General features: G+C 48.1%; 1 protein-coding gene across 2 annotated transcripts in view; it reads left to right on the top strand.

The window, feature by feature from the left end:
* FARP2 (FERM, ARH/RhoGEF and pleckstrin domain protein 2) overlaps positions 1 to 25,649 on the top strand; it is a 92,101-nt gene that overhangs the window by 37,988 nt on the left and 28,464 nt on the right. For both annotated transcript variants that reach the window (XM_060015771.1, XM_060015772.1), the window contains exons 3-12: positions 983 to 1,087; positions 1,933 to 1,975; positions 3,341 to 3,419; positions 5,472 to 5,569; positions 7,197 to 7,311; positions 12,637 to 12,784; positions 20,429 to 20,524; positions 22,777 to 22,940; positions 23,283 to 23,351; positions 23,880 to 23,937. In XM_060015771.1, the coding sequence (XP_059871754.1) occupies positions 983 to 1,087; positions 1,933 to 1,975; positions 3,341 to 3,419; positions 5,472 to 5,569; positions 7,197 to 7,311; positions 12,637 to 12,784; positions 20,429 to 20,524; positions 22,777 to 22,940; positions 23,283 to 23,351; positions 23,880 to 23,937 (975 nt within the window). The remainder of the gene's footprint in view (positions 1 to 982; positions 1,088 to 1,932; positions 1,976 to 3,340; positions 3,420 to 5,471; positions 5,570 to 7,196; positions 7,312 to 12,636; positions 12,785 to 20,428; positions 20,525 to 22,776; positions 22,941 to 23,282; positions 23,352 to 23,879; positions 23,938 to 25,649) is intronic.

The raw sequence follows: 25,649 nt of genomic DNA, 5'->3' as shown, positions 1-25,649 counted from the left end.
TTTATTGCTAGAGGGCTTGAGTACCTTTTTGGGTTTTTTGTTTGTTTGGTTTTGGTTTTTTAAATATTTATTTAGGTTGCGCTGGGTCTTAGTTGTGGCATTACAGACTCTTAGTTGCAGTATGCGGACTCTTAATTGTGGCCTGTGTGCTCTTACTTGCGGCATGCATGCGGGATCTAGTTCCCTGACCAGGAATCAAACCCGGGGCCCTCTGCATTGGGAGCATGGAGTCTTACCCACTGGACCACCAGGGAAGTCCCTTGAGTACCTTTTTGTATGCCTAAGGCCATTTGTATTGCTTCATAAGAGCAGCATGAGACGTAAGTTATAATTTTTTCAGCATGATTCTAGTTTGTAACTTTGTTCAGTGTCTTTCTATTCAGAAATGTTTCATTTCTACTTAACCGGATCTATCAATCTTTCCTTTGTGCTCCGCTTAGGAGACTGTACTCAGCCCGAGATTATGGAAACATTCTCCTCTGCCTTTAGTCCACTGGAATTGATCTTTGTGAGCAGAGTGGAGGGCCGGCTCCCCACCTGGTTTGTTGCCTAGTTCATGCTCTTCTCCCTGTGGGAAAGGCTGCCAGACGCTAAGTTATCCACGGGATCTCAGGCAAACATGAACTATGAGACTCACCGTTTTAGTAAATATCAGAATTGTTGGATAAAATGTTTACTGAGGCTAAGAATGGTTCCTACCACCTTAAAGTTACAAAGAAATGTGACTCCACACGCTCTGAGAAAGTAGAGTGGAGGCGCTTTTAGCTTTACTGATGCCTCAGTTCCTGCGCACAGAGCCTCAGGTTCATCTGTTCGCTTTGTGACAGTTTGTGCGCCTCGTCAGAAAGGAAAGTGAAGCAAGAAGTTAAATATAATGAAGTTCTGCGTGTGGGAAGGGACTTTATGCCACAGTGTTCGTAAATCTTTGTTGTCTAAAGTCGTGTAACCCTCCTCGTGTTTCTTCTCGTCTGTCTCACCACAGCCTAAATGCTATGGCCAGGTGTTACTGACCCAGGTGTGGAAGCGCCTGAATCTGATAGAATGTGACTACTTCGGCTTGGAGTTTCAAAACGTCCAGTCCTGCTGGGTATGTGCTTCTCATCTGCTTTTGGAGATAGGCGGTAGGTGGGCTGCAGGTGCTTGTGATGATGCATCCGGGCCAGAGACCTTTGAGGACCTCCTGGAATGATAACAAGCAGGGCACGTTGTTGTTATCAAAGCTGTGCTATTGAAGTATTTTATTTACAGCTGTAGGGAATATATTTGCCTTCTACCTAAGCCTGAATTGGCATCCCCCCTAATTTTTTTCAATCTACTAGCGCATGTGCCAAGGAAATCCTTTCTTCATAAGTTATAAAAGCAGCTAGAGTATATCGTGTGTGATGATCATTTCAAGAGTGGATTTTGAGCAAACTGCTTTACTAAACTGGTTATGCCTCATTTTACTTAATAGGTGAACCATAAAAGTGTGGAGCTTTAATATTTACAGGTGGAACTGTTTTTTAAAGAAACCAAATGAACCCATTAGTTCAAAAAGCATGTCAGCACTGTAGAGCCCCTTTCTACCCCTGTCACACAGTAACCCTCTCATCAGCTCGCTGTTTACAAAGGCAGCAGGTGGCCGATACTTGTTTGGTCTTGACAGATAGCAGCCCCAGCACGCACACACAGAGCTCTGGGTGCCGGTCCTGTGCACGGCGACAGCAGCCTCTGTAACGTGGGGTGGTTGGCAGCATCCTGTTCCACGCCTCCCAAAGCGTGCCCTGCTGTACTCTGTTATATCAGGATTCGACGTGTGTCCAAGAGCAGCAGGGCCAAAATACTTCTGCCTTAAATATCTCCCTTAATTATAAACATTTGTGTTTTGTAACATTCTTGCTAAATAGAGAAATAATTTAATGGATTTGATATCTTTTCTTAAATCCTCTTTAGATCTGGCTTGAACCTATGAAACCCATCGTTAGACAAGTACGAAGTAAGTCCTTTTCTTAACTCTTTAAAGCTCTGCTCACTTAAGATGCTTTGTCCTTGACTGTCCAAATTCAAGGCACGTTCAGACGATCATGGTCGTCACCACTCTGGGCAGCAGCATGGTGACGCCAGCAGCAGGAGAACTTGGAGGTCACTTTGCCGTTTAGCTTTAAACTGTAAGACGTGGAGGGTGGGGCGTCGTTTAACTCAGTTCTCAGTTACTTGCCTCAAATTTGGAAGAAATAGGATATGCTGCTCGATATTGCCTTCATTTTTGGCCAAAAATAAGTGTGCAGTTTCTAAGTTATGAAAAGACATATGGGGTGAAATCTCTAGTCCTGAATTCACCTGTAAGTTTTCTAGGACTAAATTGAGAAGAGGTTGTATGGAAGGGACTTTTGTTCACTGATAAGCAAAGGCCATTTCGGTTGCCATAGCAGTTTAGCAAAACAGTTCCTCTTTTCTTGTGGTGGAAATCATGTGGCTGTGTTATTATAAAATTTCAATAAAGCTAAAATACTCAGATAAGCTAATATCCTACACTTTTTCTTTACAGTAATCAGGTTGTTCTAGTTCAGTATAGTGAATGATAACATTTTTCTTTCACTAAAGTATATAAGGATTTCAAAAATAATGGCCTTTTTATTTTTTTTTTTTTTTTTTTTTTTTTTTTTTTTTTTTTGCGGTACGCGGGCCTCTCACTGTTGTGGCCTCTCCCGTTGTGGAGCACAGGCTCCGGACGCACAGGCTCAGCGGCCATGGCTCACAGGGGCAGCCGCTCCACGGCATGTGGGATCTTCCTGGACCAGGGCACAAACCCGCGTCCCCTGCATCGGCAGGCTGACTCTCAACCACTGCGCCACCAGGGAAGCCCTTATTATTAATTTTTTTTTGGCCTTGCCGCATGGCTTACAAGATTTCATTTCCCCAACCAGGGATCATACCCAGACCCTGGCAGTGAAAGCCCGGAGTCCTAACTACTAGGCCACCACGGAACTCTCAGGCTTTTAAAATTATTACTATGACTAATAGTATAAACACCTTTATTTTTTTAATCACTTTTTTACTTCTAAAATATAAAGAAGAATACATTTTAAGATTTTAATGTGCAGTTTCCTGCTTGTTTTTAGGGTTCTTTTAGTAATCTCTACTTAAAGCAAAAGTTTTCAATTTTTTCTTTGCTGTATGTGACTGGTACTTAGGACTAACAATTTCACGCAGAGGAAATTTCTTAACATCCTCTTACTTGGAAAGATTTGCTTTAACAGTCCATTTGAAAGCACTAGCTCAGTCACACCAGAATATGCAGAAAGATAGCAAATACAGAGTGTGACCTTATTTGTGGACTTTAAAATTTTTCTTTTTATAGGGCCAAAGAATACAGTGCTTCGCCTAGCAGTGAAATTTTTCCCACCTGATCCGGGTCAGTTGCAAGAAGAATATACACGGTAAAGAGCTTGACTGACCCAGAGCTGCCGTGGGCAGGGTCCTCCTTCACCTGTGTCCCCGACAGCACCTGTGCTTTACCTAAGCACCTGGTCAGGGTTGTTTATTCAAAGAACGAGCCTAGTGTCTGTGTCAAAGCTGTAACCAAGGTGTCATAGTTTTGCATTTTCACTCTTGCACAGACACAAATGCAAACAGGGTTTGGAAGAATGGTTATGGCACAAATTTGAGAATTAAAAATGGTGTTTGAGGGCACTGCTGAACAGATATTCTCCATAGATCTGTGCCTGTGCATGAAGTCGGTAGGAATTTCGCCCATTCCTTTACTTTTTTAACCAACAAAATACACTTACTTGGGAGTGTCCTCATGAATATATGGAGCAGAAATACTTTAGGTGATTTCTTTTCTGCTACGCTTTTCAATTCACGATTGATTCTTTGAAAGAAAATGTTTGCAGTTGTTTCATCTGGGCAATAAGATTATGGAAGTGGTTTTTTTCCTTGTATTTTATGTACTGATTTTATCATGAGGAATAAAGCAAAAACCTAAAAATCAACTCAAAACCCGGAGTCAGAAGTTAGATAAGAGAGAGCTATGATGATGATGCAGTAGTAACAGAGTAGCTTCCTGACCAAATGTGGATCTATACCTGGGTCCTCAGAGTCTTAGAACCTCTGCTTAGAAGGTCTTTGCCAACCGCTTCTGAATCACAAAGTCATAGACTCAGCTGCGAGGACACGTAGAGACCGCAAGGCTCTAGTCTCATCTTTACGGGTTAGGAGCTGAACCCCAGGACGGCAGAAAGCGCCTTACGAGTGAGCACAGAGCTTGTCTTAATAGTGTATTAAACACCTCACATTTACCAGGAAGTCCCTTTTGAGAGAATCACTTTTTATTCCTAGACATTGGTGAGTAACAGGAAGTGTTAACCTAATTCCGTGTCCTGGGTCCAAGCCGGGTTTATGCAAAAGGTCATCTTTTTATTTATAAAAAAACTGCATGTTTGTGGTAAAAGAAGAAAAACTTGAAAGTTATGTAGAGTAAAAAGTCAGCGTTCCTCTTCACTCCCTGCCCACCCACCCTTCCCAGAAGTGTTAACGCTTGGACATGAGTCTTCCAGATGAATTCACAGCGGTATGCCAGTAGACGTGGGGCTTTAAAGTCATTATTTTACAAAACAGTATCAAACTCTACACAGAGAACTGCAGTTTGAGTTTCTTTTTCCCCCCACATATCCATGGCATGCCATGGATGTCTTTCCGTATTAGTATGTATGGCTGTAACCTAATTTATTTAGCCAGTCTCATGTTAGTGCAAATTTAGATTGTTTCTAGCTTTTCTCTGCTGTAATGCTGCAAATAAACATGCTTGTCCACATATCTTTGTGAACTCTGGAAGTGTTTCTGTAGAAAAGTTCATAGTGGTGGGATTGCTTAAGGCCAAGGGTGTGTACATTCCAAGTTTAAGAGAGCACAGTAAGCGCTGACGGCTCACGCTGGAGTGGACCCCCAACAAGGGCGGGGCGTCTGCCCTGCGCCCCATGGTATTTCCAGCTCCCAGAACAGCACCTGGAGCATATATGTGCTTGGGGATTATTTGCTCATGGAATAAATGAATATATAAATAGTTTCGGTCACCCTCTCTGTTACATTCTCACCAGTTAATTCAAGACTACCTGTTTCTCAGGTTCTAGCCAAGACCGAACATTATCCATCTGCCTTACAGCTCCATAGCCACACTTGAAGCTTCGCCCTCATTGGCTGTTTCTGCTGCTTCACACAAACCGCGAGTGCAGTTTTGTGCGTGTTCACAGAAGTGGCACGAATTTGTGAGCTTCCCCCTTGAAGGTGTGGCTCCAGGTGATCTGGCGCCCTGGGCTATGGTGTGCCCGGCGTGTGGACCGCCCGCCGTGTGGACGCACTAAGCTCCTGTGACTGCCCTTGCTCGCCTTCTGCTCTGGCGTGACCTGGGGCTGTGTGTCCTCCTGAGACAGACGTGGGAAGTGTGTTCAGAAGCTTTGGAGCTGATCTCTGTGCTTGGAACTCCCTCCTAGATACTTGTTTGCCCTGCAACTTAAGAGAGACCTTCTGGAGGAGCGTCTGACCTGCACGGACACCACGGCTGCCCTCCTGGCGTCCCACCTCCTGCAGGGTGAGTGTCCTGCTGGCCCTGCGCTCACACGGGATGGCTGCGCCTGTGGCTGACTCACCTGCCCCAGGCTGGGCACCAGCAAAGGACGGGCGGTTCAGTTTGCAGGTTTTTCTGAAGGGCTGAGGGTTAACTTCCCACCTGGGAGGGGAGACAGGCCACGCGTCCTCCCCGTGGTCTCACGTGGCCCTCAGACCTCCAGTGGGGGGGCCAGGCAGCACCCCGACTCTGGGGAGAGCGTCACAGCCCCTGTGACAAGTCAGGTGTCAGTCCCCGAAGGACAAAGGAAGCCCTTCAGTATCTCAGAGCGGGAGGTGGTTTGAGCGCCATGGTGACTTCAGGCATGACCTGGGAGAAGCATAAGAGAGGAGGGTCTGGAGAGCAGGTGCGCGCTTCGCCCGGGCTCTCCAGCGGCCCCCCTGCCCCCCACCGCAGGACAGACAGAAGGGAATCCCCGCCTGGCTTCTGGACTAGAGGCTGGACCGCATCTTCCTGGCATAGAACGTATACTTCTGAAATTTGAACTCAGGAAGTATGATATAGAGAGGTTCCAGGATTTTAGGAACTTCTAAGTTAATGGGTTAGTGTGCAGTTTACTTGGTCCTTCCCCTGACTCACCTTCTCCAAATAGCAGATTTTACCAGAGGTTTGCCGTCCTGCACAGTGGGACCCGTTCACACCCATAAGCACAGGTGTCGAAGTGGCTTAGTTATCTGTGATTTGTCCTGAGGTCCTCTCAGGCAGCAGGTGGCTTTGCAGTGCGGACGGCCTTCGGTAGTGCCTCTTGCTGAGGGCTCTGTGCGAGCTGAGTTATCTTAGAATAACTCGTCCGCCTGGAAGTTCCACCTTGGACGTGTGCTGCTCAGATTGAAGGGCGGTAAAGAGCCACGACAGCCAGATGCCGTGTAGGATTCTGACCGGGTCCTTTGCCTTAAAGTTAGGCGGCTGCTGAAACGTGAACGGGTCTGAGGCTCGGATGGAGCAGCAGCTGGTGGCCGTGTCCTTACCTGGGTGGTGCTGCCGGGGTTATGCATGAGAATGTCCCGTTTTGTAGAAAACACACCCCAAGCTGTGATCCTGTGCATGCGGCTTTTCTGTGATTTGAGACTGTCTCAGAACAAAGTATGTTGCTTAAAATTATTGGGCTTTAACTACTATTTTGAAAATATGTGTGGCCTTAAAATACATGAAATTAGAAAGAAACATTCACTGTTCCTCAAGAATTTGAGAGGGCCTGAAGGAAGAAACAATTTAAAATACATTATCTTGAAACAAAATAAAGGACCTTATCCTGGTCACAGTAGTCTTGAGACAACTTACAGAGAAAACGTTTAAAACATAGCAAACAGGGTATAAAGCTCAGAGTTTCCCTCCCTGGAGCCGCTCACCAGCGTCTTTCCTCTTCACGACTCAGAAAGAATTCTCTTCGCCTGCCTTTATGTTTGCCTTGAACGGCATAAAATATGTGGAAAAATAAAATACAACATTTTGTTTATTTAAGGGATGTGTTTTTTGCTACAGATTTAGGATAATTTTCTTCTGCTTTTAATTTACGCACTTGCACGCACAGACGCTTGTATTTTTCTTCATGTAAACATGAGAAAGACCGCCTGTTACTTTCTCGTCTTAGCGGAAATAGGAGATTACGAAGAGGCGCTGGTCCGGGAGCACCTGCGGGCCCACGAGTACCTGCCGGGCCAGGAGCGGGCCCTGGAGCGGATCCTGGAGCTCCATCGGGGGCACGCGTGAGTCGGCGCCGCCGGACGTCGGGGCAGTCGGCTGGCCGGGCGGGACTCCGTCCACAGGCCGCTTCGGGACAGGCTGGGAGGGTGCCCGGGCCCCGGGCAGTGCTGGCATCCCTCCGTAAGTGGGGGGCAGTGGACGGGGTCCCGCACTGGCCGCGCCCAGTCCTCAGGTGTCGGGTGGGGGCGGGATGGTTCCTGCTGCAGCCCTGCTGCCTGGCTTCCCTAAGGCTTGACGCTGGGACGAGGTGAGGGCGACCCGGAGGAAGAGGGGAAGAGAGATGGGGAGGCCGTGAGAAGGGCTGGCGGCCCCGGGCCCGGGGGTTGTGAGCTTGAGTTCACCAGAGGGAGAGCTCGATGGGGAGGGGTCCTGGAGGACTGGGCCCCCCTCGTGGGGGAGCCTGCTGAGAGGTGAGCGCACTGACGTCACGTGCAGGGCGGGCGTTGGGCAACGCAGACCCAGGCTCCAACCCTCGAGGATGCCCTTCCCTGTGGGGCCGTGCGCTTTTCCATGCCTTCACCGCTCAGAGCCACCAGCGGACCTTTGTGTGCCTGGCTCGGGGTGGCACTGTCTGTACAGATGTGTCACTTGTGGCATGTGGGCTGCAGTGCCAGGCAGAGCCCACTCTGCGGGGAGGATGGGGTGCAGAAGGACCGTGAGGGTGCCGGCAGAGGCAGCAGCCTGGGGGTGGGGGGCACGGCCCCCAAGGTTCTAGGAGCCAGTAATAGCCCCAGCTGCTGGCGGGAGGCTGCACGTGACCCCGCGGTGCCACGCGTGCCCTGGGCCCCCCTTCGTCACGGAGCCAAGGCCTGAGCTCCGTCTTGGGTGTGGTGGTTTGGGGCACCGCTGGGCGTCCGAGCTGTGCACACGGGGCCACCCTTTCCCAGACGCGGCCTCAGCGCGCACCTGGCCCTTAGGGCTCTGGCCCCGCTTCCACGCCAAGGGGTGTGGCCTCTTTCGAGGCTGCCTTGGTTCTCGCTGGTGGCGGGGGAATGCGCCGCACCCCGTGTCACACCCAAACCCCGAGGACCAGACGAGCAGAGGGCCCCCTCCCCGTGCCAGCCTGAGTGGGTCCCCGGTCTGCCCCAAAGGGGACGGTCACCTGTGTGGGATTTGCTCCTAGCGTTGGGGGCAGGGTCCCCTTCCTTCCAGGACACACAGGGCCGGAGCCGGGCGCCCGTGGAGGGTGGGGTGGCCGCGGTGTGAAGCGTCCCACCTGGGCAGCGGCGACGGGGCAGGGGTGGAGCCAAAGCGCACTGTGCAGGGTGAGGCAGGCGGGGCGGGGCCAGGGGTGAGGCGGGGCGGGGCCAGGACGCTCCCTGGAGGATGGGGGTGGGGAGAGGCCCCACAGGCCGTGAGAAGGAGGCCCCCAGGACAGGGCCACGAGCAGCCAGAAGAAGGAAGACAGCCTGGGGCCGTGGACCCCAGGGAAGAGTGCTTCAGGATGGGGACCAGAGCCCCGTGGGAGAGGCTCACTGCCAGGCCCGGTGGGTGGGGGTTCATGACGTGAGCCCGCCCCATGCATGGGGAGGCCGGTGGGACGGTGGCCAGTCTATGCTCAGTCACACTGAGAACCCGCCTTGAGGGGAGTAAAGCACCAGACCTGAGAGGTGGCTCCGCGCCTGCACGTCGTGTGTTCGTATGCACATGTGCATGTGTTTGTAAGTGTTGCAGATATCTCTGAAGTTTGTATGGAAACACAAAAGACCCCAAATAGCCAAAATAATCTTGAGAAAGAAGAACAAAGCTGGAGGAATCACTCCCTGATTTCAAACAACTACACAGCTACAGCCATCAGAACGGGAAGGAAGTGGCATAAAAACAGACACACAGATCAGTGGAACAGGACAGAGAGCCCAGAAATGAGCCCACACACTTGTGGGTGAGTGAAAAGAGACAAGACTAGACGATGGGGAGAAGACAACCTCTTGAATAAACAGCATTGGGAAACTGGACAGCCACACACGAAAGAATCAAACTGGACCCCTTTTTCACACCATATACAAAAAATAAAATGGATTAAAAACTTACATGTAAGGGGACTTCCCTTGTGGCACAGTGGGTAAGACTCCACGCTCCCAATGCAGGGGGCCCAGGTTCCATCCCTGGTCAGGGAACTAGATCCCACACCACTAAGAGTTCACGAGCCGCAACTAAGGGGCCTGGCTGCCGCAACTAAGACCCGGTGCAACCAAATAACTAATATAATAAATAAATGTTTTTAAAAGATGACTTACATGTAACGCCTGAAGCCATAAAACTCCTAGAAGAAAACAGGCAGTATATTTTTTGACGTGGGTCTTAGCAATACAGTTGACCGTTGAACAACATATGCGTGAACTGGGTGAGTCCCCTTATACACGGACCGTTTTCCGTAGTAGATGCTACATACTACGTGGTCTCAGGCGGGTTGAATTCTCAGATGTGGAACCTCGGATACAGAGGGCTGGCTGTAACTTACGTGCAGAGGCTCGGTGCCCCTGACCCCCGAGTTGTTCAGGGTCAACTATGTTTTTGTTTGGATCTGTCTCCTTAGGCAAGGGAAATAAAAGCAAAAATAAACAAATGGGACCTAATAAAACCAAAAACTTCTGCACAGCAAAGGAAACGATCAACAAGACAAATGGCCACCTACTGAATAGAAGATATTTGCAAATTATATGTCTGCAAAAATATACAAAGAACTCATACAGCTCAACATGAAAAAGGCAAACAACTTGATTAAAAGCTGGGCAGAGGACCTGAAGAGACATGTTTCTAAAGAAGACAGACAGATGGCCAACAGACACATGAGAATACACTCACCCTCACTAACCATCAGGGGAGTGCACATCCAAACCCCCATGGGACACCACCGCACACCTGTCAGAACGGCTGTCACCAGAAAGACAAGCAATGCGTCAGCAGACGAATGGGCAAAGAAGACGTGTATGTATTGTGCAGTGGAACACTACTCAGCTGTGAAAAAGGCAGAAACTTTGCCACTTGCAGCAGCCTCTATGGACCTGGAGGGCATTGTGCTAGGTGAAATAAGTCAGACAGAGAATGAGAAATAGTGTACGATTTCACTTATGTGTGGAATCTAAAAACACAGCAAACTAGTAAATACAACAAAAAAGAAACAAACTCAGATGTAGAGAACAAACTACTGGTTACTCATGGGGAGAGGGAAGCGGGGAGGGGTGAGATAGGGGTAGGGGATTAAGAGGTACAGACTACTAAGTATAAAATAGATAAGCTACAAGGATGTACTATACACACAGGGAATATAGCCAATGTTTTATAATAACTATAAATGGAGTTTAACCCTTAAAAATTGTGAGTCATTATATTGCACACCTATAGCTTATATAACATTGTACATCAGCTGTACTTCGATAGAAAAAAAAGACGAGAGAGGACTTCCCTAGGGGTCCAGAGGTCCGTGCTCCCAATGCAGGGGGCCCAGGTTCAATCCCTGGTCGGGGAACTAGATCCACATGCCACAACTAAGAGCCCACATGCCGCAGCAAAGATCCTGCGTTGCCACAACGAAGACCCAGAGCAGCCAAAATAAATAAATAATAAATAAATATTTTTTAAAAAAAGACAAGAAATAAGTGTTGGCAAGGATGTGGAGAAAAGGGAACCCTTGTGCACTGTTGGTGGGAATGAAAATTGCTGCAGCCACTATGGAAAATAGTATGGAGCTTCCCCCCAAAATTAAAAAGACTCAATACTCTCTAATGGCCTATATGGGAAAAGAATCGCAGAAAAGAGCAGATATATTAGATTCACTTTGCTGTACACCTGAAACTAACACAACATTGTAAATCAGCTCTACTCCAATTTTTTAAAAAAATTAAAATAAATAAATAAAAATTAAAAATAGAGCTACCATATGATCCAGCAATTCCACTCCTGGGTATTTACCCAAAGAAAAGAGAAACACTAACTCAAAAAGATATATGCACCCCAGTGTTCATAGCAGCATAATTTACAATAGCCTAGATACAGAAGCAGTGCCCATCAATAGATGAATGGGCAAATAAGATGTGGTGGATATACAATGGAATCATCATCTAGTTGAAGATGATTTATTCAAATGCAAGTTAATAGATGTCTATATCAGCTTCAGAGAACAGACGTTTTAGTCAAAGAATGGAAATCACAAGAATGGCATAACGCAAACAGTTGTGTTATTCCTTAAAGATCCAAAAACTCAGGCATTCGGAAGTAAGAAGAAAAAAAGAGTTGTTAATGGAACATCCCACATGGAGTGTTTGGGACTTACCTGAGCGTCACGCCTTGGAGCTGCTCGGCGCCATGCGGGCCGCGTGCGAGGCGTCAATAAAACCAATTGTTGTGGTGATTATATTTTTATTCATTTTGATAATTTCTTTCTTTTTTTGCGGTACACGGGCCTCTCACTGTTGTGGCCTCTCCCGTCGTGGAGCACAGGCTCCGGACGTGCAGGCTCAACGGCCATGGTTCATGGGCCCAGCCGCTCCACGGCATGTGGGATCCTCCCGGACCGGGGCACGAACCCGTGTCCGCTGCATCGGCAGGCGGACTCTCAACCATTGCGCCACCAGGGAAGCCCCTATATGTAATATTCTTAATGTTTATGAGAATATTTAGCTGTAACTGAGTAAGTAGTCACTTTTTTAGCAAAATATTTTTATATAAATTTTAGTTTTTTATTTTTATTTTTTTTGCGGTACACGGGCCTCTCACTGTTGTGGCCTCTCCTGTTGCGGAGCACAGGCTCCGGACGCACAGGCTCAGCGACCATGGCTCACGGGCCTAGCCGCTCTGTGGCATGTGGGATCTTCCCAGACCAGGGCACGAACCCGTGTCCCCTGCATCGGCAGGCGGACTCTCAACCACTGCGCCACCAGGGAAGCCCGATAATTTCATTTTTATAAAAGTGTATTCTAATGGTTAGAATTGTACTTTTTGAAAATAGTTTTTTAAAGTTTTGAAATGGGTTTAATGAGATACTAGAGTTATCTGTGGTATTTCCTTTATTTACTATTTGTCTCTGCACGTAATGTTTGCACATTACTTTGTATTAAGATAAAATTATAAGGCTGAACATATAATGAGTGCAAAGAAAACATTTGACCCACTAGGAAATGGATTACAGAATAGAAGCAAGCGGACGTTTCCGTGGCCCGTGTGCGGTGTTCTGTTTGATGTGTACGTAAACATACAGTGGGTGACCGACCCTCTGAAGAACAGAGCCTCCTTTGTTGGTTTGTTTCTGTGGTCTGTTTTCCTGGTCGCTTCTGTCCTGTGTTTCGGCTCTTTCAGGAGTGCTGTGATCATGCTGTCTTTTATTACAGGGGCCAGACGCCTGCCGAGTCGGATTTCCAGGTGCTGGAAATTGCCCGGAAGCTGGAAATGTACGGCATCAGGTTTCACACGGCCTCTGACAGGGAGGGGGCCAAGATCAACCTGGCCGTTTCCCACATGGGCGTCCTCGTCTTCCAGGTAGGAGGGCGGCTGTGCTGTGGCTTCTTGGGGTTGTTTTACGTTTGCTGGGAAGTCTTTGTTGCTGAATCCGTCTTAGACTTGGAGGAAGAGCTTTGCGGACCCTCCGATCCAACCTCTCACCCGTTAGAGAAGTTGTCTTCTTGTCTTGGACTCACTGTCACGGGGCCCATGGCCCGCAGGGCGCACAGTCATGTCCCACTGTCCTTCTAACGTTGACAGAAGGTCGCCCCCGTGGAACCTCAAGCCCGGCTCTGGCTGCCCTGTAGGGCGGCGTCCACCCCCGCGGGGAGGCTGCTGCCCTGTGGGGTCTCCGCCACGGGTCCCAGTCACCGTTCAAAGCACAAGACAGAACAACCTGGGGACCCTCCGAGGGCAGTGCTAGGGTTCCCGGGGATGTGTGCGGTAGCGGCGTTCGGATGGGTGAGCGTTACATAAAGGGCCACTGAGTCGTGTTTGTGGTGAATGTCCTTGTGCCGGGCCGTGGGGTGTGACGCGCCTGGAAACAGCTGCCAGGGCGCCGGCCGGCAGCTCCGGAGCCCGCGCCTCGCCAGGTGCTCCCGCCTCCCCTCCAGGAGCTGCCTGCTCCCGGCCCGTGGAGTCGGGCACCTCCGGTGGAACGTGGTGCCCAGGGTTGGCGGTGGCGCTCTTGGCGCCCAGCTGGCTTTGCGGCTCTTCCCTCTGTGGCCCGTCTTCGCTGCCGGCGCCTGAAACGGCTGGTCTGACCCAGGCCTCCCTGATCAAGGACACTTTGCTTCTTCTGCTTTTCCTTTCTCTTTCTCAGCTTAGCCAGCAAATTTCAATTTCCCGTAGGAAAAGAATTTAATTTTGCGTTTAGAATGCCAGTTCTGTTACATTCCACCTGAAATCCAGGCCCTTTGAGTGGTGTCCAGGGCCTCCCACAGCCGCTCCCTTTGATGGCGGTTCCTACCTGGCACAGAGGGGAAATCACGTCCCTCAGGATCAAGTTGTTGTCATTTCTCCAGAAAAGGACAAATAATTTATGACCAGAAGAAACTGCAAAAGCATGAGGTTAGAGACTTGAAATGAAAGGCGGCAGATTGAATTCATTTCCACTCCCTCAAAATCCCCACCGGCATGACCGTTAAGGAATTTTTTTTTAACCTTACATCAGTAAGAACAAAGAATGGAAAAGGAAACCACAGAAAACAAGGACTATCGCCAGAGTGTGGGGAGTAGGGAAGCAGGCCCTGACGGCCCAGCGAGGAGCCTGGGATCCCCAGGGGGGCGGGGAGGCCGGATGGGGCGGGGCCGGCAGCTACGGCACGACCCGCCGCTCCAGGACGAGGTGCCTCACGAGCGGGTTCTGACATCGGGGGCCCTGCTGCAGCCCTGGGAGCTGCCAACCAGCACTTCAGAGCCTCCTCTTGTAAAGACTTCCATCTGGAAACACTTTCAATTCAAACGTCGCAAAAAGCTGTGAGAATGAGGATAGCACACAGAGACCCCATGCACCTGTCCCCCAGGTTCAGCTGTCACCATTTGCACCTCCCGCTGACATGTGTTCTCATCCCTGCCGCACAGACACACGCCCAGACGCACACAGTTTTTTCTGAAGCCTTGGGGAGTAAGCTGCACACGTCGGGGCCTTTACCCCGAGAACTTCAGTGTGTGTTTCCCAAGAGCAGAGTATATGCTCTGTCGTGACCACAGTCAGTCACCACTGAGGCCGCAGGCTCTTAACACCTGGCACACGGGTCCGTCCTCAGTCCTGTCAGCTGGCCAGTGGTCTCCCTGCAGGACAGGATCCCATCTAGAACCAGGCCGTCACGCTGCAGTCGCCTTTAATCTGGAACATTCTTTTTTCTTTTATGAAGACGGTGTTGAAGAACACAGCCCCTTTGTAATAGAAAGTTCCTCGTCTGTGTTTGTCGGCTGTTTTCCTGTGATTAGATTCAGGTGACGTGTTCCCAGCTGGACCACTGCCCAGGTGACATGTGTCCCCCTCGGGGGTCACACCTGAGATGCCACCTGGCCTCCCTGGCGATGCGAACCTTGATCGCTGTGTTTTCTGGTTCCTCTACTGCATAGTTACTGGTTTTCCTCTTTTAACTAATAAGTGGTCCATGGAAAGGCGCTTTAAGACACAGCTGTTCTGTCCCTTGTCAGATGTCCCTTAGACTAGCATCCCCTCGTGATGCTCCCTGGCCAGTGTTTACCAGGATGGTCACTAACTCAGGCACACCCAGAGCCTTGCTGTTAAATAGAGACAGTGACCAAGGGTCGCCAGAAATTTGAGGAGAGCCTTTCTTCAAGGGAAGATGGTATTTGAGGGACAGGTCCCAAATTTGTGCGAAGAAGAGACTCAGAAGAAACAGAAACTGTGCTGGGGGTGGAAGAAATGGAAAGCACGCTTCCTCAGAGAGGTTACTGCTTTTCATCTATCAGATTGGCAAAACAGAAAAATCGCTTTACCCACATCGCGTTCATGGGAAACAGGAACACAGCTTTAGCATGAGTGTAAACGTTTCTCTTGTGATTTTTTATTCTGGCCTTGTTTGTAATAGTAAAATACTGGTGATTAATTATTAGGAGGCCGGTTAAATAAATGGTGGGGCATCCATATTATGGGATAATTGGACAACTGTCCAAAGGTTGCATGTGCTCTCTGTGTCCTGATACGTGAAACATTCTTTGAGATGCATTGTTAAATGGAGAAGATGTTCAAAACTGTGTGTGGAATTTGCTACCGCTTATGGGGAAAAGAGGGGAACTTACACACACACACACTCTATTTATTCCCTACAAAATAAACTGGTGTTGACTGCCCCTAGGATGGTTACTATAGCCTGCAGGCTTTTGGAAGTGGGGAGAGGGGCCTGTTCATTCTGGACTCAATTTTGGTACCTTAAGGATTTGAACCTTGTTAGTATGTCACTGTATTACATTTTCCTTCTTTTTTTTAATTTAAAAATACTTTATTGCTAACAGTGTTAACTATCATCTGAGCCTTCAGAGAGTCATAATCTTTTCCCAAGAGTAACATCAAAGATCATTGATCACAGATATCATAACAAATATAATAATGAAAGTTGGAAATATTGTGAGAGTTACCAAAATGTGACACAGAGACACGAAGTGAGCAAATGTTATTGGGAAAATCAGCGCCCATAGACTTGCTCAGTGCAGGGTTGCCACAGACCTTCAATTTGTGTGTATTACGTTTTCTAAAAAGCCTCACAGAAATAAGGGAAAAGCTTGCATCTCTGAAACAAGAGCAGGGCAGTTACGGAGAAAAAGAGTGACGCACATTGGCGGAACGAGAATGTTTGGAAGATGCAGTTGAGGAAATCTCCGCAGAACAGAATAAAAGATAAAGGGTGGGCTTCCCTGGTGGCGCAGTGGTTGAGAGTCCGCCTGCCGATGCAGGGGACACGGGTTCATGCCCCGGTCTGGGAAGATCCCACATGCCACAGAGCGGCTGGGCCCGTGAGCCATGGCCGCTGAGCCTGCACGTCCGGAGCCTGTGCTCCACAACAGGAGAGGCCACAACAGTGAGAGGCCCGCGTACCACTAATAAATAAATAAATAAATAAATAAAGGGTGAAAGATGGGAGAGAAAAGTAAAGAAAATTCCAGCGCCATCCAGGAGGTCCAGCACCCCAGAATTCTAGAGGCAGGAACCAAAAAGCAGTGGAGGAATTGTTAAAGAAATTACACGAGAAAAAGTTTCCAGAACTCAAGGCACAAAGTTCCAGGTTGAAGGTGCCTGCAGGTTCCAGTGTGACGGCAGCGGGGCTCGTCAGCGCGAGCTGCCAGAGGTGGGGGCAGTTGGAGAGCTGCCGGGCTAGTAGCGGCAGGACTGGCAGCTGGAGACCGGAGGTTCTACACGTGAAAGAAGAGCATTTCCAGCCCGGGATTCTGTGCCCTGTGCAACGCGACTCCTGTACAGAGAACATGAAAGCATTTTCAGATATGCAGGTTTTCAGAAATTCAGTTCCTGCACAGCCTTTTGAAGGCCAACACTGGAGGAGGGAGAAACTCGGATGGGAGCTGAGGAAACAGGGTGACTCAGATTGGAGAAGGCAGAGGTGCAGGCTGTGCTCAGATGGGGAGAACGTTCGTCAGCATAAGCACAGAGGCGGCCTCCAAGAAAGGGCTGAGGGGGGAGCTCCCTGGCGTCCAGTGGTTAGGACTCGGTGCTTTTGCTGCCAGGGTCCGGGTCCAGTCCCTGGTTGGGGAACTGAGATCCCGCAAGCCGGGAGGTGCGGCCTTTGAGGGGGCAGGGGGAAGAATGAGCGATGGCTTCATGGGTTAGACCGTATCGAAGAGTTCTAAAGGTCTGCGGGGAAGTTTTGGGCTTCCAAAATTAGAATTAGCGACGGGTACCTAGAGATTAGGCAAACGAAAAGAGGCAGTTAGTGACTCGAGGAAAATTAAAAGCGAAGGAGTGGGCTTCCCTGGTGGCGCAGCGGTTAAGAATCCGCCTGCCAATGCAGGGGACATGGGTTCGAGCCCTGGTCCGGGAAGATCCCACATGCCGTGGAGCAGCTAAGCCCGTGCACCGCAACTACTGAGCCTGCGCTCTAGAGCCCGCGAGCCACAACTGCTGAGCCCATGTGCCACAACTGCTGAAGCCCGTGCACCTAGAGCCCGTGCTCCACAACAAGAGAAGCCACCGCAACGAGAAGCCCACGCACCACAATGAAGGGTAGCCCCTGCTTGCCGCATCTGGAGAAAGCCCGCGTGCAGCAACGAAGACCCAAAGCAGCCAAAATTAATTAATTAATTAATTTTAAAAAGCAAAGGAGCGAAGTATAGTTATAATTCAGGTTGGCTCAACTTGCAAGCAGTACTTACGTGATCAGTAATATAAATACTGAATTTTAAATTTACCAAAAATGGAGGGAGTGTGGGGAGGGGTGGACGTGAGGTCGTGGTGGGTGTGGAGGTCCAGGAGACGAGATCTCAGAGCAGGGTACAGTAGCAGCCTTGGACAAGCTGTGTGGACATGCGGATGCAGGTCCGGAAGGCGGTTCTGTCCGGGGGAGCAGGCCTGAGGGTGGCCCAGAGAGCCCTGAGTCTCCGGGTTCTGTTTCAGGTCTTACTTGGCATTTACAGCTGAGCCGTGGATTTTTTTGATAAAATCCAAAATGAAAGCAGTGGCTCTGAGTGGCGCTGCTCGGTGAGTGTCAGGGTTGCCCAGGGCAGAGTGAGGGCAGTCATCCGTGGATTCTTTGTTTCGATTTATGACTCGGTTAAAGCCCTGGGATGTGGTGATTTTTTATTTTGACCCAAAGGGAAAATGGGAAGGCAAGCTTGCAGCTGGGAACAGTGTGTCTCTCGCTCTTTTCTGTGTCTTCCTGGGGAGGACAGGCCCTTCCCTGGCCCTCCTGTGGCCACCTGCTTTCTTAAGCCTTTGCCCTAGGCACCTACCATCTAGAGGTGAGAGCTGGCGGTGGGCGTTTTCTTTTCTTTTCTTTTGTTGATGTTTTATTGTTTGGTTGTTTTGTTTGCTTTTTTGAGAACCCAGTTGAAAACCCTCAAATATTTTACTTTGAGTAGCAGTTGAAGTGACTTCGTGTCTGGACAGTGTTGGGAGCTGGGATACTTGGGTCTCATCTAGACCCTGTCATTTGTATCTTGGCCTCAAGGACACTTCTTAACTCAGGAATTTTAAAAACTGTATATAATTCACACGTAACGTAAAGTTCACCATTCAAAAGTATAATTCAGTTGTTTTTAGTATATTCACAGAATTGTGTCACCATCACCACTAACCCCAGAACGTTTAAATCGCAGCCTCACCCCACGCACTGTAGCAGTCACTGCCCGCCCCTGACAGCCACTAAGCTGCTTTCTGTCTCTGCTGATTTCCTTGTCTGGACGTTCCTGTAAATGGCCTTTGTGCCTGACAGCTTTCCCCTGTCTCAGAGTTTGTCCCTGTCGTGCATGTTTCAGTGCCTCCTTCCTCTTTAATTGCTTAAGTTGTTGTGGGTTTTTTGTTTTGTTTTGTTTGTTTGTTTGTTTTAGTATCTCTGAAGGGAAAACATTCTTCACCTTGCCACCCCCCATCTTGAATTTGTAGAAAAGAGTAAATGGTCATGATAGTCGAGAATAGAAAAGAAAATGCCAGAAAAGTGTTTCAGTCCATTTAACATTTTAATTCTGGAAATGTTTCAAGGTTATGGAAAGGATATGAGAACAGTAGAACATGCTCCTTCCCCAGAGACCGCATCCAGCTTCCACCAGTTGCCCCAGTCTCGTTGGTTTCAGAAGATCCCTTCTGAGGCCAAGCGCTCTGCCCAGTCAGGATCCTGCTCTGGCCTCTTCAGTGTGGAACTCTCTTCCTTCTCTCCTTGATTCTCCTGACCTTGATGCTTTGGAAGGTTCAAGGCCAGTCATTTTGTGACATGGGCCTCCCAGCACCTGCTGACGATCAGACCCTAGTTAAGCTTCTTGGGCGGGTGAATGACAGAAGCGAGTGTGCGTGGTGCAGCCCGCGAGGTGGCCCACGGTGCCTGTCTGTCCCATTGCCGGTAGTGCCAGTATCCATCACATGGTTGGAAGGCGTTTGACAGGCTTCTTCGCTGCGAAGTGACTTTTTATCCTTTGTAATTAGTAAGCATTTTGTGGAGAGATACTTAAGACTGTAAATTTCCCGGATGGTTGCCAAAAGGCAGCTTTTTAAATTCCATTCTTCATGATCCTAGAAGGGTTTTCTCCTCGTTTGTTTATTGTCTTTACGTCCCTGTGGATCATGGGTTTGTATTATAATCGTACTATCACTCCAGTTATAATTCGGGTTATAATCTGATACTTGATCTGTTGTCATTATTTGTTTTGATCTTTAAATTGACCCACATCAGGGAGTCCCTTCAGGTGGCTCCTGTGCCCTTTTCTTTTTTTTTAGATTTTTTTGATGTGGACCATTTTTAAAGTCTTTATTGAATTTGTTACAATATTGCTTCTGTTTTATGCTTTGGTCTTTTGGCTGCAAGGCATGTGGGATCTTAGCTCCCCAACCAGAGATCGAACCCGCGCCCCCTGCATTGGAAGGTGCAGTCCTAACCACTGGACCACCAGGGAAGGAAATCCCTCCTGTGTCCTTTTGACATTTCCCCGTCATTTTTTGAGCACTTGTTTACTTTCTTACACAATAAGATGGTCCAGGTTCCTTTGTTCTTTGCCTGCCCCACCCTGGAAGAGCAAAGGGCCCTGGTCTCCTTAGTGGACAAAATTGTTTAGAAGCTGAGGTCCTTGCCCGGTGTGCCCACTCTGGAGAGTCGGGGGTTCAGCCTTGGATCCAGGTCCCCTCCGGCACCCCTGGGATCCCTCCGTCCTTCCCTTCAGTGGGAAACCCAGCCCCGCCCTGCCACCACCAGGCCCCTCCCAGCCGCCGTCCTCGCAGTAGGGGGGCTTCAAAAATGTTCACTGTTAACATTGAAAAAAGGAGGTTGTAATAAAGCTTTATCAAAGAAATAAAGTTTTCTTCCTAAAACAGAGAGATTAGTGTGGTTAGTATTGACATTTTAATTCAGAGTCTTTCCGAACATAAAGTGGCAGGGGCTTGCTGTGCTTTCTGGCAAGGATGTGACTTAACCTTCTCTGTTTCATGAGAAGTCGTGTGCACGCGTCAGGTTACAGATGTTCCTCAACGAACGTCTGTGTCCTGAATTCCAGAGCAGCACCAAGATCAACACTTTCAACTGGTCCAGGCTCCGGAAGCTCAGCTTTAAGAGGAAGAGGTTTCTTATCAAACTCCACCCAGAGGTCCATGTAAGTATTATTTTGAGAACTTTTTAAGTTGTAAGAGAATTTACTCTGCTAGAATACTGAGTTTTTAATTACTTCTTTTTAAAATTTATTTGTTTAATTTTGGCTGAGTTGGGTCTTTGTTGCTGCACGTGGGCCTTCTCTAGTTGCGGCGAGCAGGGGCTACTCTAAGTTGCGGTGCACGGGCTTCTCATTGCGGTGGCTTCTCTTGTTGCAGAGCACGGGCTCTAGGGCACGTGGGCTGCAGTAGTTGTGGCACACAGGCTCAGTAGTTGTGGCGCACGGGCTTCGTTGCTCTGCGGCATGTGGGATCTTCCCAGACCAGGGCTCGAACCCGTGTCCCCTGCACTGGCAGGAGGCTTCTTAACCACTGCACCACTAGGGAAGTCCCTTTAATTACTTTATATATCGTTTCAGCATAACTCACATAAGAATTTAAGGACAGGATTCGGGACTGGGGACAGGCTTCGGGGTGACCTGCCCAGCACTTCTCACCTAGAGGGCATATCAGCATCCCCGGGGGTGGCCCCGCCCAAGACTCAGCTGTGGGGTTGGCCTGAGAGAGTGCACGTGGGACAGACTCCCAGGGCTGCTGAGAACTGTTGGTCTATTACAGCCAGTCCTTCTTTGGGTAATAAAGCTGAAATACGGAGTGTTTAGCTGTGATCAGAAGAAGCTGCACAGCAAATCAGTGTTGGAGCTTCTGTCCAGAATGCAGAGAGGGGCGTTTCCAATATTCTCATGTGTCTTTGATTCAGAAATTGACCCTTTAATAGCTCTAATTGAAGTAGACTTGATTTTCAGAAAATAAATGTTCCTTTCTTTTGAGATTGTGAGTCAGTAAGGTAATAATTAAATATAAATTTACTGAAATTAGTAAAAAGGGGGAAAAGTAAATGTCTGTACAGTCTGATAGTTGGAAAAATCCAGTACGTCAGACTATTCAGAGATGTTCACATTGTTACATGTCTATTGTACAAAGGAAGTTAGGAAATAAAAAGTAGATTAGCTGAGCCGCTGTGGCGTTGAAGCTTAGGAGGCTGTCAGCTTAGACACACTCTGGGAGATCAGAGCTCCGGGCCAGTCTGGAGGAGAGGCTTCACCTAAGCTTTTCAAAGGCTCAACTTGATTAGCTTTTGTCAAACCCCAGGGTCATGTGCGGCGTGTAAGTGTGTTTGGTAGCAAGTATGAACAGATAGCTTAATTGTTTTTTACTCAAATATTTCTTCTGCGGATGAGAGAAGTATAAGGAATGCCAAAAACATGTACAAAATACAAGTAAAAGGCTGCGTTTTTTTTTCTCTGTAAAAAAAAAAAAAAGAAGTTTCTGGCAGTTATTCTGAAAGGACAGGGAGAGAAGAGAATTGCGGCTTTATATCCCAAAGCAGCTCTTCTTTGGAACAGCGTGATGTTTCAAAGTTCCGGACTGTGTCTGTCTCTGCACCTGGCAAGGTTACGTTTTGTATCCCTAAGCACTTACATTTTTAAGATTAAACATAGGAGTCAAAGTATTATGTTCTTTCTGGCAAGTAATTTGGTAATAATATATCATAAGGTTCAAAAATGTGCATTGTTTCTGAGCTCAATATACCATTTCTGGGAATTTATCCTAAGGAATAGCCATGAGAGACAATGCAGTAGTTTCTTCATGGTGATGTTTGTGAGCCTGAAAACCCTGTGTGTCCTGGGCATCTGAAACATCCCAGAAGAACCCCCAGGAGAATGATAGGGTGATAACAGATAAATGCGTCAGCCGGCCTGGAAAGATGCCTTAGTTTCCTAGGTGGGAAAAGGTTACAAAGATAAACTTCAGAATGTTAGCAGTTGTGTAATTGTAGATGGCCACATTTTCCTGATGTTTCTACAATGAATATATACCTTGTGTTTTTCTTCTCTTAAATGTAAATGGAACCAGAAGTCTTTGTATACAACCTTGAGGAAGAAAACGTGCTAATCTTTAACTTTGGAGCAGCCTTTTTTTTTTTTTTTTGCGGTACGCGGGCCTCTCCCTGTTGTGGCCTCTCCCGTTGCGGAGCACAGGCTCCGGACGCGCAGGCTCAGCGGCCATGGCTCACGGGCCCAGCCGCTCCGCGGTATGTGGGATCTTCTCGGACCGGGGCACGAACCCGTGTCCCCTGCATTGGCAGGCGGACTCTCAACCACTGTGCCACCAGGGAAGCCCCCTGGAGCAGCCTTTTGCCTTCCTAAATTTTATTCTTCATATAGTGACTCGAACCTTTGTCTTTTGTTCCCAGGGGCCTTACCAGGACACCCTAGAATTCGTGCTGGGGAGTAGGGACGCGTGTAAGAACTTCTGGAAGACGTGTGTAGAGTATCACACCTTTTTCAGACTTGCTGATCAGCCGAAGCCCAGAGCTAGAGCCATCCTCTTCAGCAGAGGTTCCTCCTTCAGATACAGGTGGGGCAGCAGTGCCGGGCGGGTCTTGGCCTTGTCTGTGGGACTGAGAACCCGAACAGCCTCAGTCAAGAAGAAGGTGGTGTGAATGTTCCAGAGAACTACACGCAGACTGCAGCTATTGTAAAACTGGAGAAAGCATATCAAATAAAATAGTGGGAAAAATAGGCTTCGTAAAAACTGTTTAGAAAACTGGTTATGCTTGTTGCAAAGTATAATTTTTAAATGTATATGTAAACTTGTGAGAGAGGATGGGCAAGTCTTACTTTTCCTTTGCTTTTGTGAAAAATTAATGCTGTGAATCACTGTTTATTCTTTTCTTTAAAACCTGATTTTTTTTCACAGTGGAAGAACTCAGAAGCAACTAGTGGATTATGTCAAAGACGGTGGGATGAAGAGGATTCCGTATGAAAGGTAAATTTTCTCATCTTCATGATGAAAAGTGTGGGCTTTGAAAATTAACGTTTTAAATACTTTAACCTGTATTTGAGTAAAAATCACTTCACATATGTAAACGTGTATTTTGGCACTTGAGTTCTGTTTCTTTTATTTATTTTAATGGTAATAGATTTGTATTTTACGGTTATTTACAGTTACTGTGTACAGATACAGATAATGCTTTTTGGTTCTAGTCTGTATCGCTTAGCTTAGATGTAATGTTTTTACGTAGCGTGGTAAACTTTGAATCTGAAAATTCATGTTGTTGCTTTGCATGTGGAGCTTTTCCTTCAGTGTGAAGGGCGCAATTTCACCTCTTCTGGACGTGTAGTTTTTGTTTGAGTGCTTGTTTTCTGTCATCCCGCCACTCCTGGTTACGTGCCTCACGTTAACAGAGGCTTGGCCACATGTTTATGCAAGTCCTTGCGCGGCACAGCATGTGCTGCTTTAGAAACGGGTCAGGCGAGGAGGGCTGGGGGCTCACAGCCTGTTCTCTGTTTGCAGAAAACACAGCAAGACCCAGATGTCTCTCCGCGCCCTAAATGCCAACTTGCCGAGGCAGGTCAGTCCTTCTGCGTAAAACGTACACGATATGATCACCTGTCCTCTTCGGGGAAATAATCTGGCAATGTTGTAACAAGAGTCCTAAGATTAGCTTTGTCATTTGTGAGGAAATTCCAATCCTGGGACCCTGTTTGCAGAAAGGAGTCCTGAGTGAAGAGAAAGCTCTGTGCAGTGAGATGTGTGACAGTGTTGTTTATCATTCGAGAAATCCTAGCGACCACCGTCTGTGCCGGGTGAGTCACTGGCAGTTCTGGGCGTGTCCACGTGAGGCGCTACTCAAGAGCCTTTAAAAATCTCGTTTCGGGAGAATAGTGCGCGAGCAGGACGCGCCCAGAGAATATCAGTACGTGAAAGTAGCAGGGTGCAAAGCAGCCTGGGTCACGTCCTCATTCTGATTTAAAAAGAGAAGTGTGTGCACAGCATCAAACATGATCTCTGAGCGATTGGATCCAGGCAGTTTTTATCTTCTCTTTGTGCTTCTCTCTATGTATTTTTTTCTTCTCTTTGTGCTGTGGACACAGTGCTTTTTGTTGTCAGGAAAACAACTGAGAAATACTCCTTCTGTAAAAGTGCAAAGTGCGGTTAAATGCCAGCTTAGGGAGATGATTTGCTTAGTGAAGCCGTGTTCACTGAGTGCATCTTTTGCTATTATCTTAAGGGTGAAAAGCAGGAAACAAATGTGTATGCCTGTGTGTTTGACATGATCACAGCTATATGAAAACAGGTACACACAGGTGCACACAAACACTCACAGGAGACGTTTGGCCACAGTGTCCCAGACGTGACAGTTCTGTGTTGCGAGGCCGGGACGTCGGTGACTCTGTGTTTCAGGTCTGCTTCTCTGCTGTCGCTCCCTGTGTTCACATTTGCGTGTTGACTGCCACATGCAAGTATATTTTTACAGAGAATCTTGCTCTTTTCATGTACTGTTATTTCGTAGCTTTCTATGTGTGGCTGTATAGTTTCATATTTATACATTTTTATTGCTGCACAAAGTTGATTTTCGTTGACAGTTTTGTCATTTATACTGTTATAGTATTTCCAGAAGCTACACTTGTACCTCATATATTAAAGCTCGTGTGTCCTAAATTTTTTTTTAATCGGGTCTTTTAAATATCAACATTCTTTAACTCTTCTAGGTATGTTTTCTATTTTGGAATTCCTTGTTAAATCAACTGAAATTAAAAGAACTTATTTTTGTTTCTTTAACAAAGTTCAAATTTGTGAGTAGTCTAAAAGTTACACTTAAGCTTTCAGTTCTCTGATACTGTCTTTTAAAAATCACAGAGAATATGGAATATGGTCGATGATTAGGAAAAAGCCACGTGGTAGACACACGAAAAGGGATTAATCTTACGGGTCGCGAGCTGCCGCTTTGTCTAAAGGGGTGGTCGCTGTGCTGCTGCTGCTGCTGCTTCTGCTTTGGTCTGACCGCCCCCTTGTGATGTTGTGAGTGCCGGTGTGACACGGCTGTGTCTCGGTGACACGTGAGTGGGAAGGGCTGCTCCGTGTCCCTGCGTGTGGGACCGTGAGCCAGGACGCAGCGCAGGCGCCCGGCGTGGCGAGCAGCCCCTCCCAGCACCCTGCGCCCCCCTCATGAGCCTCTTCCTGCTCATACGCGGGGCCGCTCCTGCGCCTCCAAGATGCCCGGGGCTCCTGTGCACGGCGTGGGCGAGGAGCTCCGTGTGCGGACCTGGCCCTTGCTGCCTG

Source organism: Delphinus delphis, chromosome 7, assembly GCF_949987515.2.
Source record: "Delphinus delphis chromosome 7, mDelDel1.2, whole genome shotgun sequence".
NCBI lineage: Eukaryota > Metazoa > Chordata > Mammalia > Artiodactyla > Delphinidae > Delphinus > Delphinus delphis.
The sequence above is the reverse complement of the archived record's forward strand: the minus strand, read 5'-3'. Positions and strand labels throughout refer to the sequence as shown.